The sequence below is a fragment of the Barbus barbus genome, assembly GCF_936440315.1.
Source record: "Barbus barbus genome assembly, chromosome: 39".
Lineage (NCBI taxonomy): Eukaryota > Metazoa > Chordata > Actinopteri > Cypriniformes > Cyprinidae > Barbus > Barbus barbus.
Genome location: NC_136717.1, coordinates 26926988 through 26939202, shown reverse-complemented (window position 1 = coordinate 26939202; position 12215 = coordinate 26926988). Strand labels below are relative to the sequence as shown.

At 36.7% G+C, this 12215-nt stretch overlaps 1 protein-coding gene across 1 annotated transcript; it reads right to left on the bottom strand.

The window, feature by feature from the left end:
- Window positions 1-1221: 1221 nt before the first annotated feature.
- On the bottom strand, window positions 1222-11534 carry pthlha (parathyroid hormone-like hormone a). Its single transcript, XM_079398675.1, has 3 exons — window positions 11246-11534; window positions 10059-10182; window positions 1222-1728 (listed from the first exon to the last, which is right to left on the bottom strand). Exons 2-3 carry the CDS (start codon window positions 10169-10171, stop codon window positions 1245-1247), a joined length of 597 nt encoding a protein of 198 aa, XP_079254801.1. The 5' UTR covers window positions 10172-10182; window positions 11246-11534; the 3' UTR covers window positions 1222-1244.
- Between the last annotated feature and the right edge of the window lie 681 nt (window positions 11535-12215).

The window sequence follows — 12215 nt, the reverse complement described above, 5'->3', positions numbered from 1 at the left end:
AAAAGAGAAAACGGGATTGATTTCAAATCAGCAGCTGGAGCTCACTTCAGCACTTGTTCAGCTACATTTGAAGTAATCTGTCATATTTTAGCGTCTATGAGATATTATTATATTATATACTATTATAGTTTTTGTTAATACTTAAAATAATTTTATTTTTAGATTTTCTGTTTTAGTACTTTTGTTGTGTGTTTTTGTCATTTTTATTTTACTTATATATTTGTATTTTTTAATTAATTAATTTTTTATAATTTAAGTTAAGTAGTAGGCTACTTTGGTAATAAATAAGAAATGTTGGCAACTAGTTGAAATAAAATGTTTATTTTATTTCAAGTAACGATGTTAAAATTAAATGCTTTTTTTCTTTGTTCTGTTTTGTTGGTGTTATTTTATTTGATTTATTTTACTTGATTTTTAATATATTTGACGTACTATTATAGTTTTTGTTATTATACTTTTATATGAGGTTTTTTATATAGATCTTGTTTATATAGGTTTTATCAATTTTTATTTATTAGTTTTAATCGATTTAGTTTTAATTAAGTACTTCAACTTTAACAAAACAATACTGAGAAAATAGTTGAAATAAAACAACATTTTATTTATTATTGTTTTTTAATATATATTTTTAACTATAAAAACCTTGTTTTATTAGATGTATTTCATGTAAATGTATATGTTTTAATGTAATAATAAACTTTATTTTCTATATGTGACCCTGGAGCACAAAACCAGTCATAAGGGTCAATTTTTCAAAATATTCAAAATATTAAGAAAATTGCCTTTAAAGTGGTTCAAATGAAGTTCTTAGCAATGCATATTACTAATCAAAAATTAAGTTTTAATATATTTATGGTAGGAAATTTACTAAATATCTTCATGGAACATGATCTTAATATCCTAATTATTTTTGTCATAAAAGAGAAATGTATAATTTTGACCCATACAGTGTATTGTTGGCTATTGCTACAAATATTCCTGTGTTACTGATGACTGCTTTTGTGCTGCAGGGTCACATATTATCTCAAAGGACATACTGGAATAAAATAAAAATATATCAAATGACAAAATCCAATATGAAACCATTACAAAATAATCAGATAAATTCTACCCTAAAAAGAGTTTTGAGAGAGATTCTGCATTTAGTTCAATGTGATAACTTTCTAAATGCTAGCATAGTTTTGTTAGTATTTTGATGATGAGTAGTTTGTAAGGATTTACCGTTGTCAAAGACTGACAGTGTTTTAGTGCTGGTCTGCAAACGGCCGCCGTTCAGGGTGGAAAGTGCTGGCGAGCTCCTGCAGCGATCGGGCCCTCCTCTTCCTCTTCTCCCCCTCCCTCCTCTTCCCCACGCGGCCTTTCTTCTTCCTCTTGCCGATGGCCTTCAGCGTGCTCTCCTTGTACGTCTGGGACTTGTTGGTCTCCTGCGGGAGGTTGGTTCCCTCCTCGTCCTCCAGACGGAAGATGATTGGCAGGTTCTTGGTGCCTCCGGCGGGTTTGGGGTGGGCGGTTCCCGTTCCTATGGACACGCCCACTCCCATCGGCACGGCAGCCGTGAGGCCGCCGCCCCCTCCGCTGCTGACCGTGCCTCCTCTGAGCTGTGGGACGTCCCGGATCTCGGCCGTGTGAACTTCATGCATCAGCTCCTGCAGCCACATGCGCCTCTTGTAGTCCTGCAGCGTCCGGCCCTTATCGTGCATCAGCTGAGCGTGAGTCACTGAACGCCTCCTGAAACAGACAAACAACCGGGTTCAGAATTGCATTTGACTCAAAAACCCTGCTCCATTCAAATATAAACATCAGTCTTTGCAATAAAAACAGCTTTGCTTTCTGGCTGATTGCAATGCCCACTTTTCTCAATCCAATCAATTCCCAATTAAATAAAAATCCTGTTTCACTCAGAAATTTGTCAGATTATAGAAGTAAAATGGGTTGCAAACTGTAACAGTTTTTTCCCACAAAATAAACAACCTGCCAAATGCAATAAACAAAATAACATCAGCAAAACTAACAAACAAGCAAATAATAATATAGAATATAGAATAATAACATTAAATTCCAGATCACTTAAAAAATAAATTAAATGAAAAATAATAATAATAAAAAAAAAAATTATATATATATATATATATATATATATATATATATATATATATATATATATATATATACATATTAATCAAAATAAATTCCAGTTCACTTAAAAAATTATATATAAAAAGTAATAATTAAATAATAATTATAGTAAAATATATAAAAAAATAAAAATAAATAATTATATAATATTATAAAATATAAAAATAAAATACATAAAATAAATTTCAGTTGACTTAAAAAGTAAATAAACAATAGAATAAAATATAATAAATAAAGTGAGAAATATAATAAATTATACAAATATAATAATCCAGAATATATATACACACACACATATTGCATATAAGTGTATTTTTCAAATTAAAAATGGCAAATTGTGTTTCATTATTCTTTTAGGTATAAGATTTAGTGCCTAACAATTAAAAAATAATAATTTGACAGTAAAAATACATTTATATACAAGATATATTCTCCCGAATCAGTTCTTAATATCTTGTAAAATTTTGTTTTATAATTTATATTTTTAAGTATTTTTTATCTCTTTTTACTGTAAACTGATCAGGACCATAATAATAAAGTGATTTGTTGCAGTCAGGCTTGTAGTGAACTCAACACATGTGTTCATAGCGTTTGACCCCGTGACCTCAGCGTCACTGACTGACTGTGGTTGCTATGAATGTGTGTAAATCACAGTTGCCTCAGTGTCACAGATCAATGTGTGTGTCTCTTCTATAATTCATTCTGTTTGCTGCAAACGTATTAGCTCTACACACACACACACAGTGCCTTTAACCCAAATCCAGTCTGTGATCAGTGAGCGTCACTGTACCGTGGCCCCTATTCAATGTGTTTTTAGTTAAATCCAGGGGTTTGAGAAGGTCTGGCCCACATCCGATCCGACCCGGGCCTCCGCTTCGAGATCCTGCATCAAACCCAAACAAACCAGCAGGACTGCACATGTGAAGCTCCTTCTCCACTTTTAAACATAGTACGATCCGAGAGCAGCAACAGCCAATAATCACAGGTTGAGCTGATGAAACAGGCATCTTAAGCTCTCTAATTAATGGTGCCATTGTGTCGCGGCTTAAATCATGCAGAGGTCTCTGCTACCGTGTGCCAAAGTAAAGCATAAGTCAGTGCTGTTTGAAAATATCCAGCAGTCGCTCGGGTTCTAACGGCGTGAACACAAGTGGGCGGCAGAGGGCATCAAAGCCTGGTCACATCAGGACAATGCAAATCAGTGAACACATGTCATTCATCTGTGCTCACTCTGGAATGATGACTAGGGCTGCAATAACTAATCAAAACACTGATCATGAAAGACAATAAAAAATATTATTATTTCATTTGATCTGCACACATTTTTTTTTTAACAGTAGTTATAAAGCTATTTTAAAGAAATCATGTTATCTCATCATATTCCATTTGTATTTATCCACATTATTTTTAATGTGACACAATATACATATAAATGAACATAAAATTATTTAGTAATATATATATATATATATGTGACCCTGGAGCAAAGAAGCAGTCATAAGGGTCAATTTTTCTAAATTGAGGTTTATACATCATCTGAAAGCTGAATAAATAATCTTTCCATTGATGTATGGTTTGTTATGATAGGACAATATTTGGCTGAGATACAACTATTAGAAAATCTGGAATCTGAGGGAGCAAAAAAATCTAAATATTGAGAAAATCTCCTTTAAAGTTGTTCAAATGAAGTTCTTAGCAATGCATATTACTAATCAAAAATTAAGTTTTTATATATTTATGGTAGGAAATTTACTAAATATCTTCATGGAACATGATCTTTACTTAATATCCTAATGATGTTTGTCATAAAAGAAAAATCAATCATTTTGACCCATACAATGTATTGTTGGCTATTGCTATAAATATACCCCAGCGACTTAAGACTGCTTTTGTGCTCCAGGGTTACAAATATATCTATATATAATTAAAAAAATATATATTTTAATTGTTTTGATTATATATATCCACTTCCTTTTTTTACCATACATTGTGCTGAATTATATCGTATCACAAACTGGTATATGTTACTATTATTTTACTTTATATATTATTTTACTTCAAATATATATAATTATAAATAAAAATAGTTTTACTGTTTACTAAACTTTGTTATTCCTCTAGTTATTTACCTATGGCAGCTAATGAATCTGTCTTGCTACAAATAAAATGGCCCTTTTGATTATTGGCAGATTGATTGATTAACAGTATAGTTTTTAGTTGCAGCCTTGATTTCTAGGAGCATGAATAAAAATGACCAAAAGTGCATTTCCATGCGTCTCCTGGCAGAAATCGACCTCCATCACCTGCATCTCCAGACTGAAGCTCAGGTGATTGTGTGTCTGTTCAAACAGGTAAATGACGCTCTGTTCTTCCTCTTCTGGTGCATCTGAACCCGCCGCCCACAAACAGCCCTTGTTTCCTGGCTGGTTAAACCGATCTGTGAGATCATGGCTTGCCAGGCCGTGGAACGATGAGTTTTCCTTTCTATGGAAAGTGGCTTTATTCCTCTCCGGTGGCTCCTAAATAACACTATGCCTCCTGGCAGCTTGTGTTCTCCTCTTCTCTGTCACCTCTTATTATTTTCTTAATGTACTGGGACAGATTTATGAGCGAAGAACGTCCTGAGAGAGCAAACCTTTCCCATGAAAGCCCAAACGCCAGATTCTGAGCTTCTGCAGACAACAAGGAAAAACTTGGCTCGGGACAGACACTCACACTCTATAAATCCATCTATCCATCCATCCATCCATCCATCCATCAACCGATTGTCCATTCATCTATCATCTTCCATCTACAGTTGGGCAAAAAAGTATTTAGTCAGCCATCAATTGTGCAAGTTCTCCCACTTAAAAAGATGAGAGAGGCCTGTAATTTTCATCATAGGTACACTTCAACTATGAGAGACAGAATGGGGGAAGAATCCAGGAAATCACATTGATTTTTAAAGAATTTATTTGCAAATTATGGTGGAAAATAAGTATTTGGTCAATAACAAAAGTTGATCTCAATACTTTGTTATATACCCTTTGTTGGCAATGACAGAGGTCAAACGTTTTCTGTAAGTCTTCACAAGGTTTTCACACACTGTTGCTGGTATTTTGGCCCATTCCTCCATGCAGATCTCCTCTAGAGCAGTGATGTTTTGGGGCTGTCGCTGGGCAACACGGACTTTCAACTCCCTCCAAAGATCTTCTATGGGGTTGAGATCTGGAGACTGGCTAGGCCACTCCAGGACCTTGAAATGCTTCTTACGAAGCCACTCCTTCGTTGCCCGGGCCGTGTGTTGGGATCATTGTCATGCTGAAAGACCCAGCCACGTTTCATCTTCAATGCCCTTGCTGATGGAAGGAGGTTTTCACTCAGAATCTCATGATACATGGCCATTCATTCTTTCCTTTACACGGATCAGTCGTCCTGGTCCCTTTGCAGAAAAACAGCCCCAAAGCATGATGTTTGCACACCCATGCTTCACAGTAGGTATGGTGTTCTTTGGATGCAACTCAGCATTCTTTCTCCTCCAAACACGACGAGTTGAGTTTTTACCAAAAAGTTCTATTTTGGTTTCATCTGACCATATGACATTCTCCCAATCCTCTTCTGGATCATCCAAATGCTCTCTAGCAAACTTCAGACGGGCCGGACATGTACTGGCTTAAGCAGGGGGACACGTCTGGCACTGCAGGATTTGAGTCCCTGGTGGCGTAGTGTGTTACTGATGGTAGCCTTTGTTACTTTGGTCCCAGCTCTCTGCAGGTCATTCACTAGGTCCCCCCCGTGTGGTTCTGGGATTCTTGCTCACCGTTCTTGTGATCATTTTGACCCCACGGGGTGAGATCTTGTGTGGAGCCCCAGATCGAGGGAGATTATCAGTGGTCTTGTATGTCTTCCATTTTCTAATAATTGCTCCCACAGTTGATTTCTTCACACCAAGCTGCTTGCCTATTGCAGATTCAGTCTTCCCAGCCTGGTGCAGGTCTACAATTGTGTTTCTGGTGTCCTTCGACAGCTCTTTGGTCTTGGCCATAGTGGAGTTTGGAGTGTGACTGTTTGAGGTTGTGGACAGGTGTCTTTTATACTGATAACGAGTTCAAACAGGTGCCATTAATACAGGTAACGAGTGGAGGACAGAGGAGCCTCTTAAAGAAGAAGTTACAGGTCTGTGAGAGCCAGAAATCTTGCTTGTTTGTAGGTGACCAAATATTATTTTACCGAGGAATTTACCAATTAATTCATTAAAAATCCTACAATGTGATTTCCTGGATTCTTTCCCCCCATTCTGTCTCTCATAGTTGAAGTGTACCTATGATGAAAATTACAGGCCTCTCTCATCTGTTTAAGTGGGAGAACTTGCACAATTGGTGGCTGACTAAATACTTTTTTGCCCAACTGTATCTATCTATCTATCTATCTATCTATCTATCTATCTATCTATCTATCTATCTATCTATCTATCTATCTATCTATCTATCTATCTATCTATCTATCTATCTATCTATCTATCTATCTATCTATCTATCTATCTATCACCCGCTTGTCCATCCATCATCTATCATCCATCCATCTTTCTATATCGCTCAATAAAGGTGGACTGGTGAACATGATTTGAGGTTTCTGTAAGTATTGTTTTTTTTCATCCTCTAGAGACTGATTCAAACAGGTTTCGTAAGTGTTCAAAAGCTCTTTTGTTTGTGCTTGTACTCGTTTTAGTTGACTTTAAACACTACACGAGGAGCACTAAAGCGAGCGGGAGAGAAAACTCTTAGCATGGCATCTTTCCAGCTGTTCCTTTTTAGCATACCTGAAGATAATTGCTGCTTTGTGCTGCTTTAATTAAAAAAACAGGCCAAAAGAGAGAGAGCGAGACCTGCTTTCACCCTCATCCGCCATGCATGCGGTCTGAAAGATCTCCGGCTCTGTGCGTTTCATCTTCGCAGGCGCCGCTGGCTCGGGTTCAAGTCAAACTCCAGTAGGAGGCATTGTCCTGGACGGCAGATGGACTTGTCAGCATTAGCTAGTTATAAAGGGTGAACGCCCTTTCTGATGTGCCGTGAGATCACGGCGATAAAAGCGCTAAAGTGAGCGCTGCTGAAAGAGGAACTTGTGTTGTTTGGCCACCGGCTGGATTTATGCGATACTTTGCCCTTCGAACAAAGCGCAGCTCATCAGAGCGACAAGCCAAAACATCATCAAATCGCACCGAACTTAAGGCCTAAACCTGTTACGCTCACTAACTCATTGACATTTACTTGCTTACTGATCAGTAATCATCATGTGTTTAAACCTGCTGGAAAAAAGGAGTATTTTTGACGAATTACAGTAGCAATCACACACTTCATCTCATTTTACACAGCAACGGTCAAATGAAGTGAATAATAGTTTTATATTAGCTATTTTAGAATAATAGCTAATTCATCATCTATTAACTGGTGTGTGGCCGCTGTTTTCCAGACCTTTAAAATCTCCCTATTAAAAACAACTTACTATAAATACATTTACCTAGATAACTAAATAAAGACAAACAATAGACTTATATTGCACTATATAAAGCATTATTTGCTTTCTTTTTGAGTATCTTTATGTGCAAAAAGCAACCATTTCTAATGTAAATCCACAAAAACATGCTATAATGTGCACAAAACATCACAGTCATTGCATTAGTTTCTCAAATCACCCTAGAGGATCAAAACCAAAGTGCATGCTGCATTTATATAAAGCAACTAATTTAGCTCTACAAATAAAAGCTTTTTGTATTTATATTTGAATTTTCATTCATTCATTTACCTAATGCTTTTATGCACATTTAAATAAGTGACATTACAAACATGATTTACTTTCTTTTTCTTTTTACGTGCATATAGCAAATGTTTCTGAAGGAAACCCATAAAAACATGCTATAATGTGCATAAAAACGTCACAGTCATTGCATTAGTGTCTCAAATCACCCTAGAGGACTAAAAGTGTTTATTGCATTTATATAAAGCAACTAATTTAACTCCAAATAAAAGCGTTTTGGATTTGCATTTTAATTCATTCATTATCTGATGCAGGGACACTGTATTTGCATTACATTATTAAAACTTTTATTTTTTTATTTTTTTATTTTTTATGTGTATAAAGCTAATGTTTCTAAAGTAAACCCACCCAAGCATGCACAAAACGTCACAGTCATTGCATTAGAGGATCAAAAGCAAAGTGTGTGTGTCTCTGGCACAAGCTGAACAACAACCAGCAGACGACGGGCGAATGATGTCTCACAAACCCACACGCTCACATCATTAAAAGCCGATATGAAGTTAGGGAGGTCCTGGCAGGCGGATCGCAGACAGCGGGGGTAGCGCGGCTTTCCAAAGCTCCGTGGAAGCATGTTTTGCATTCTGGGCCCTGCTGAGGGGTTCACAGGACATAAAAGCGCGTTTGCTCGGCTCGGCATAATATACTCCAGTGGGAGAGGCCCGTTTGACTTGGGCTGCCGCCGAACTTTGCATCAGCAATCTCTCTCTCGCTCTCGCTATCAGAGGACAGCGTCTGTCACAAAAGCATCTCTGTGCATGCAGCAGGTGGCCCGCAGAGCGTCTGGGCGGCTTCCCTAGAGCCCCGCGTCCCGCTCGCCCTCAACCCCTGAGCAAACACGCAGGTGGGCGCAGACTATCAAAACACCTCCCAGCACGATCGACAAACCTGAGCATTTTCCAGCGCGTTACAGCCAAACGCCACACACACAGCAACAATCACTAGATTTATACATTCACTTCAGAACATGCACACATGCAATGCAACAGCCGGTCGTTTCTAGTTTGGCATGAAAAGAGTCCATCCTGTGAGAATCCGGTCTCTAGATAAGCTTGGATAACTAATTCAGGTACATTTTTACCCACTTCATCATCCGCCAGGCAAAAATCAGCACTATTACTAAACATTGAAGTGAACTGAATCAACTTTGAACTAAAATGAATTGAATAATGAAATTCTGAAATTTTATTTGTTTAATAATTGGTGAATTTTACAACGATGGCACTGTTATTGAACAGAATTGAATTAACATCAACAATACTGAATTGAATAACGGTACTGTTGTGCTCTAGAATTGAATTAGTTTTATAATTGATTAATTTTACAACATTGACACAGTTTTTTTAACTGAACTGTATCAATGCTGGACTGAATTGAGCTGAATTATGACTTTTGTAGAGCTGCTTTACCTATAGCAGAATTTAATGTTTTATAAGTGATATATTTTACTACATTGACACTGAACTTAATTGAATTGGTATCGAAATAAACTGTGCTGAATAATGACACTATTGTCTTTGGAAATTGAATTTGTTTCATAACTGACAAATTCTGCAACATTGACAGTGTTTTTGAACTGAATTGTGTTGAATAATGACACTCTTGTCTTCTGTAGAGCAGCTTTATAGCAGAATTGAATTTGTTTCATAATTGATTAATTTTACAACATTATTGAACTAAACTGAATCAACATTGAACTAAAGTTGTTGAATAATGACATTATTGTCTTAGAAATTGAATTTGTTTCATAATTGATTAATTTTACAACATTATTGAACTAAACTGAATCAACATTGAACTAAAGTTGTTGAACAATGACGCTATTGTCTTAGAAATTTAATTTGTTTCATAACTGATTGATTTTGCAACATTGCCACTGTTGTTTTCCTGCGTATTACTGCGAAGCTGCTTTAAAACAGTCTGTATTATATAAAATACCATATAAGTTAAAGTGACTTGACTTCTCTTCAAAAAGACACATGTCTATTGCACGAACAGAGCAGATGAACTGCATTCTTAAGTTTAACACTCAGAGGTTTGTTCAAATCACCAACTCTAAGAGCAACAGTAACATTTATGTTTTAGCAAAACAGTTTGGTGGTTAAGCCCCAAAAATCAGCACAGACACTTACATTCGGCTGCTGAGGGCATCGACGGGCCTGCCGTGGTGCGGAACAGGAGAACACAATAAGAAGAGAGCAAAGAACCACTGCTGCAGAACCCGTCTAGAGCACAACATCCTCATCCTCACTGGACCTGAGCAAACACACACACACATTACACACATGAAGATCAGCTCATCTAAAGTGTGCATGTTCTGTTCACTTCTCTAAAGTGTCATTTAACTCATTCTTGTGATGATGTAGGTGAATTTGTTCAATCATACAGTGCAGTCTTTAAATACACTCTTAGAAATGAAGGTTTCTGTTACAGAAGAACCATTTCTGGTTCCCTAAAGAACCTTTCAGTGAACCTTAACCCTCTGGTGCTCCTCACATGGCGGTCAAAAATGATAGTTTCTTTATCACCTGTTAACCACTTTTTGATCAGAGACCTGAAAATTAAAGTTCCAACTTAAATAGTCGTAAATCTTGAATGCTTTGGAGCAGACTTACGTTTGATCTCTTTTTAATGAAGACACTTGGCAGATTATTGCTAAGGGGAAAAAATTGTGGAAAAAAGTTATAGTAGTTCATTATTAAAATTGCGCAAAAGTACTATTTTCAAAATGAATATGAACTATTTATTTCCCAAAATTGTGAGAAAATCAAAGCCATGAATCTAAACAAGCTGTGTTCCACATTTAAAATTGATATCTCAAAAAATGAGCTTTTAGTGAGATTTAGTTTGGGCGCAGTACCAAACGACTCCACTAGATTTTTTGACTTTTTTCAGGACCATTTAACCTTTTTCGAATCATCTATATGACTTTTGTACGCTTGTTCACATAACAAATGCCAAAAAACAAGATTCCAAACAATTAAAAAAAAAATCTTTAAAAAAAACCCCAAAACATAAAATGACCAAACAGCACCAGAGGGTCTAAAAACCATTTTTAAAATTAATTTTAATATCCTTTTTTTTTTCACATTTTGTGCAATGCTCCACGAATGTTCTTCATGGACCTATCAATGCCAATCAAGAAGCTTTATTTGTAAGAGTCTACATGAGGAGTATTTTCTCCCACCCCATGCTGAAGAAGAGACGGCAGCTTTAACTTAAACCAGTTCAACATGTTGGAGAGAAAAGATGAATTCCAGCAAGTCCTCTGAGCCACAACAAAAGCCCATGATGAGCAACAGGAGAGAAACGTACTCACAATGATGCCTGTGTCTCCGTCTCTTCTGTCCTGTCAGACAGAGCGCGAGTCTCCTCAAAGTTTCCAGGCTGCGATCAAACACAAACAAACAAATCAATGAGCGCTGCGGTCGGTCCAGGTGAACGCGTCCTTCAGCATTACGTCCCTCAGTTTCTCTGAGATGATCTTGTCTGAAGTGAGCAAACGGGAATCCAGCGTGAGGTGAACGAGTGGGTGTTTTCCAGGTGGTCTGTCCCACACTGACTGACTCTGCTCTGTTATAGAGGAGTCAGATGAACCCACCAGCACTGTGATGGGAAACTTTCAGAACTGTCTATGCAGGTTGAGAGAGAGAGAGAGGGAGGAGAGGTAAAACAGCAAGTGGGAGGAGAGGGGAGGTGACGGCTGGGAGTCCTAACAAAGACTCTGCCCGTATATAAGGAGTCAACTCTTCTGTTTACATGAGAGAGAGAGAGACAGATGTGGCAAAACAGTGGCAGCAAAGAAGCTTTCTGGAGAAATCCAGGCCGTTTTCTCTGATTAAAAAGTTCTAAAAAGTGAATAAATTATCCAAATCACATGCACATACTTCAGTCAATCAAAGCAAGGGGCAATTATTTTTAAATCAGCATAAAATCAAAAAAGTTTTACGTATGTTATTCTTAAAATATGTTTAACTTCATAGATGTTTCAAATCTCAAACGACTTTTCGGTTGATATTATATTAGAATTATTATATTTCTGAAGGATCATGCTGCAATGAAGGCTGGAGTAATGATGCTGAAAATTCAACTTTGATCAGAGGAATAAATTACATTTTACAATATTTTCACGTAGAAAACAGTTATTTTAAATTGGAATAATTTTTCACAATTTTACTGTATTTTTGATTAAAAAATGCTCTCTTGGTGAGAAGAAATTGTTAATTATAAGCAATAGTATAGTATGAAATAATACACGTAACACTTTTCCTATTGCATTATATTCAAAT

Coding starts and splice junctions, on each gene's coding strand:
- pthlha (XM_079398675.1), bottom strand. CDS start 10,171: ATGAGGATGTTGTGCTCTAGACGGGTTCTGCAGCAGTGGTTCTTTGCT. Junction 1,729..10,058: donor GATGCCCTCAGCAGCCGAAT/GTAAGTGTCTGT, acceptor TGTCTGTTTCAG/GAGGCGTTCAGTGACTCACG.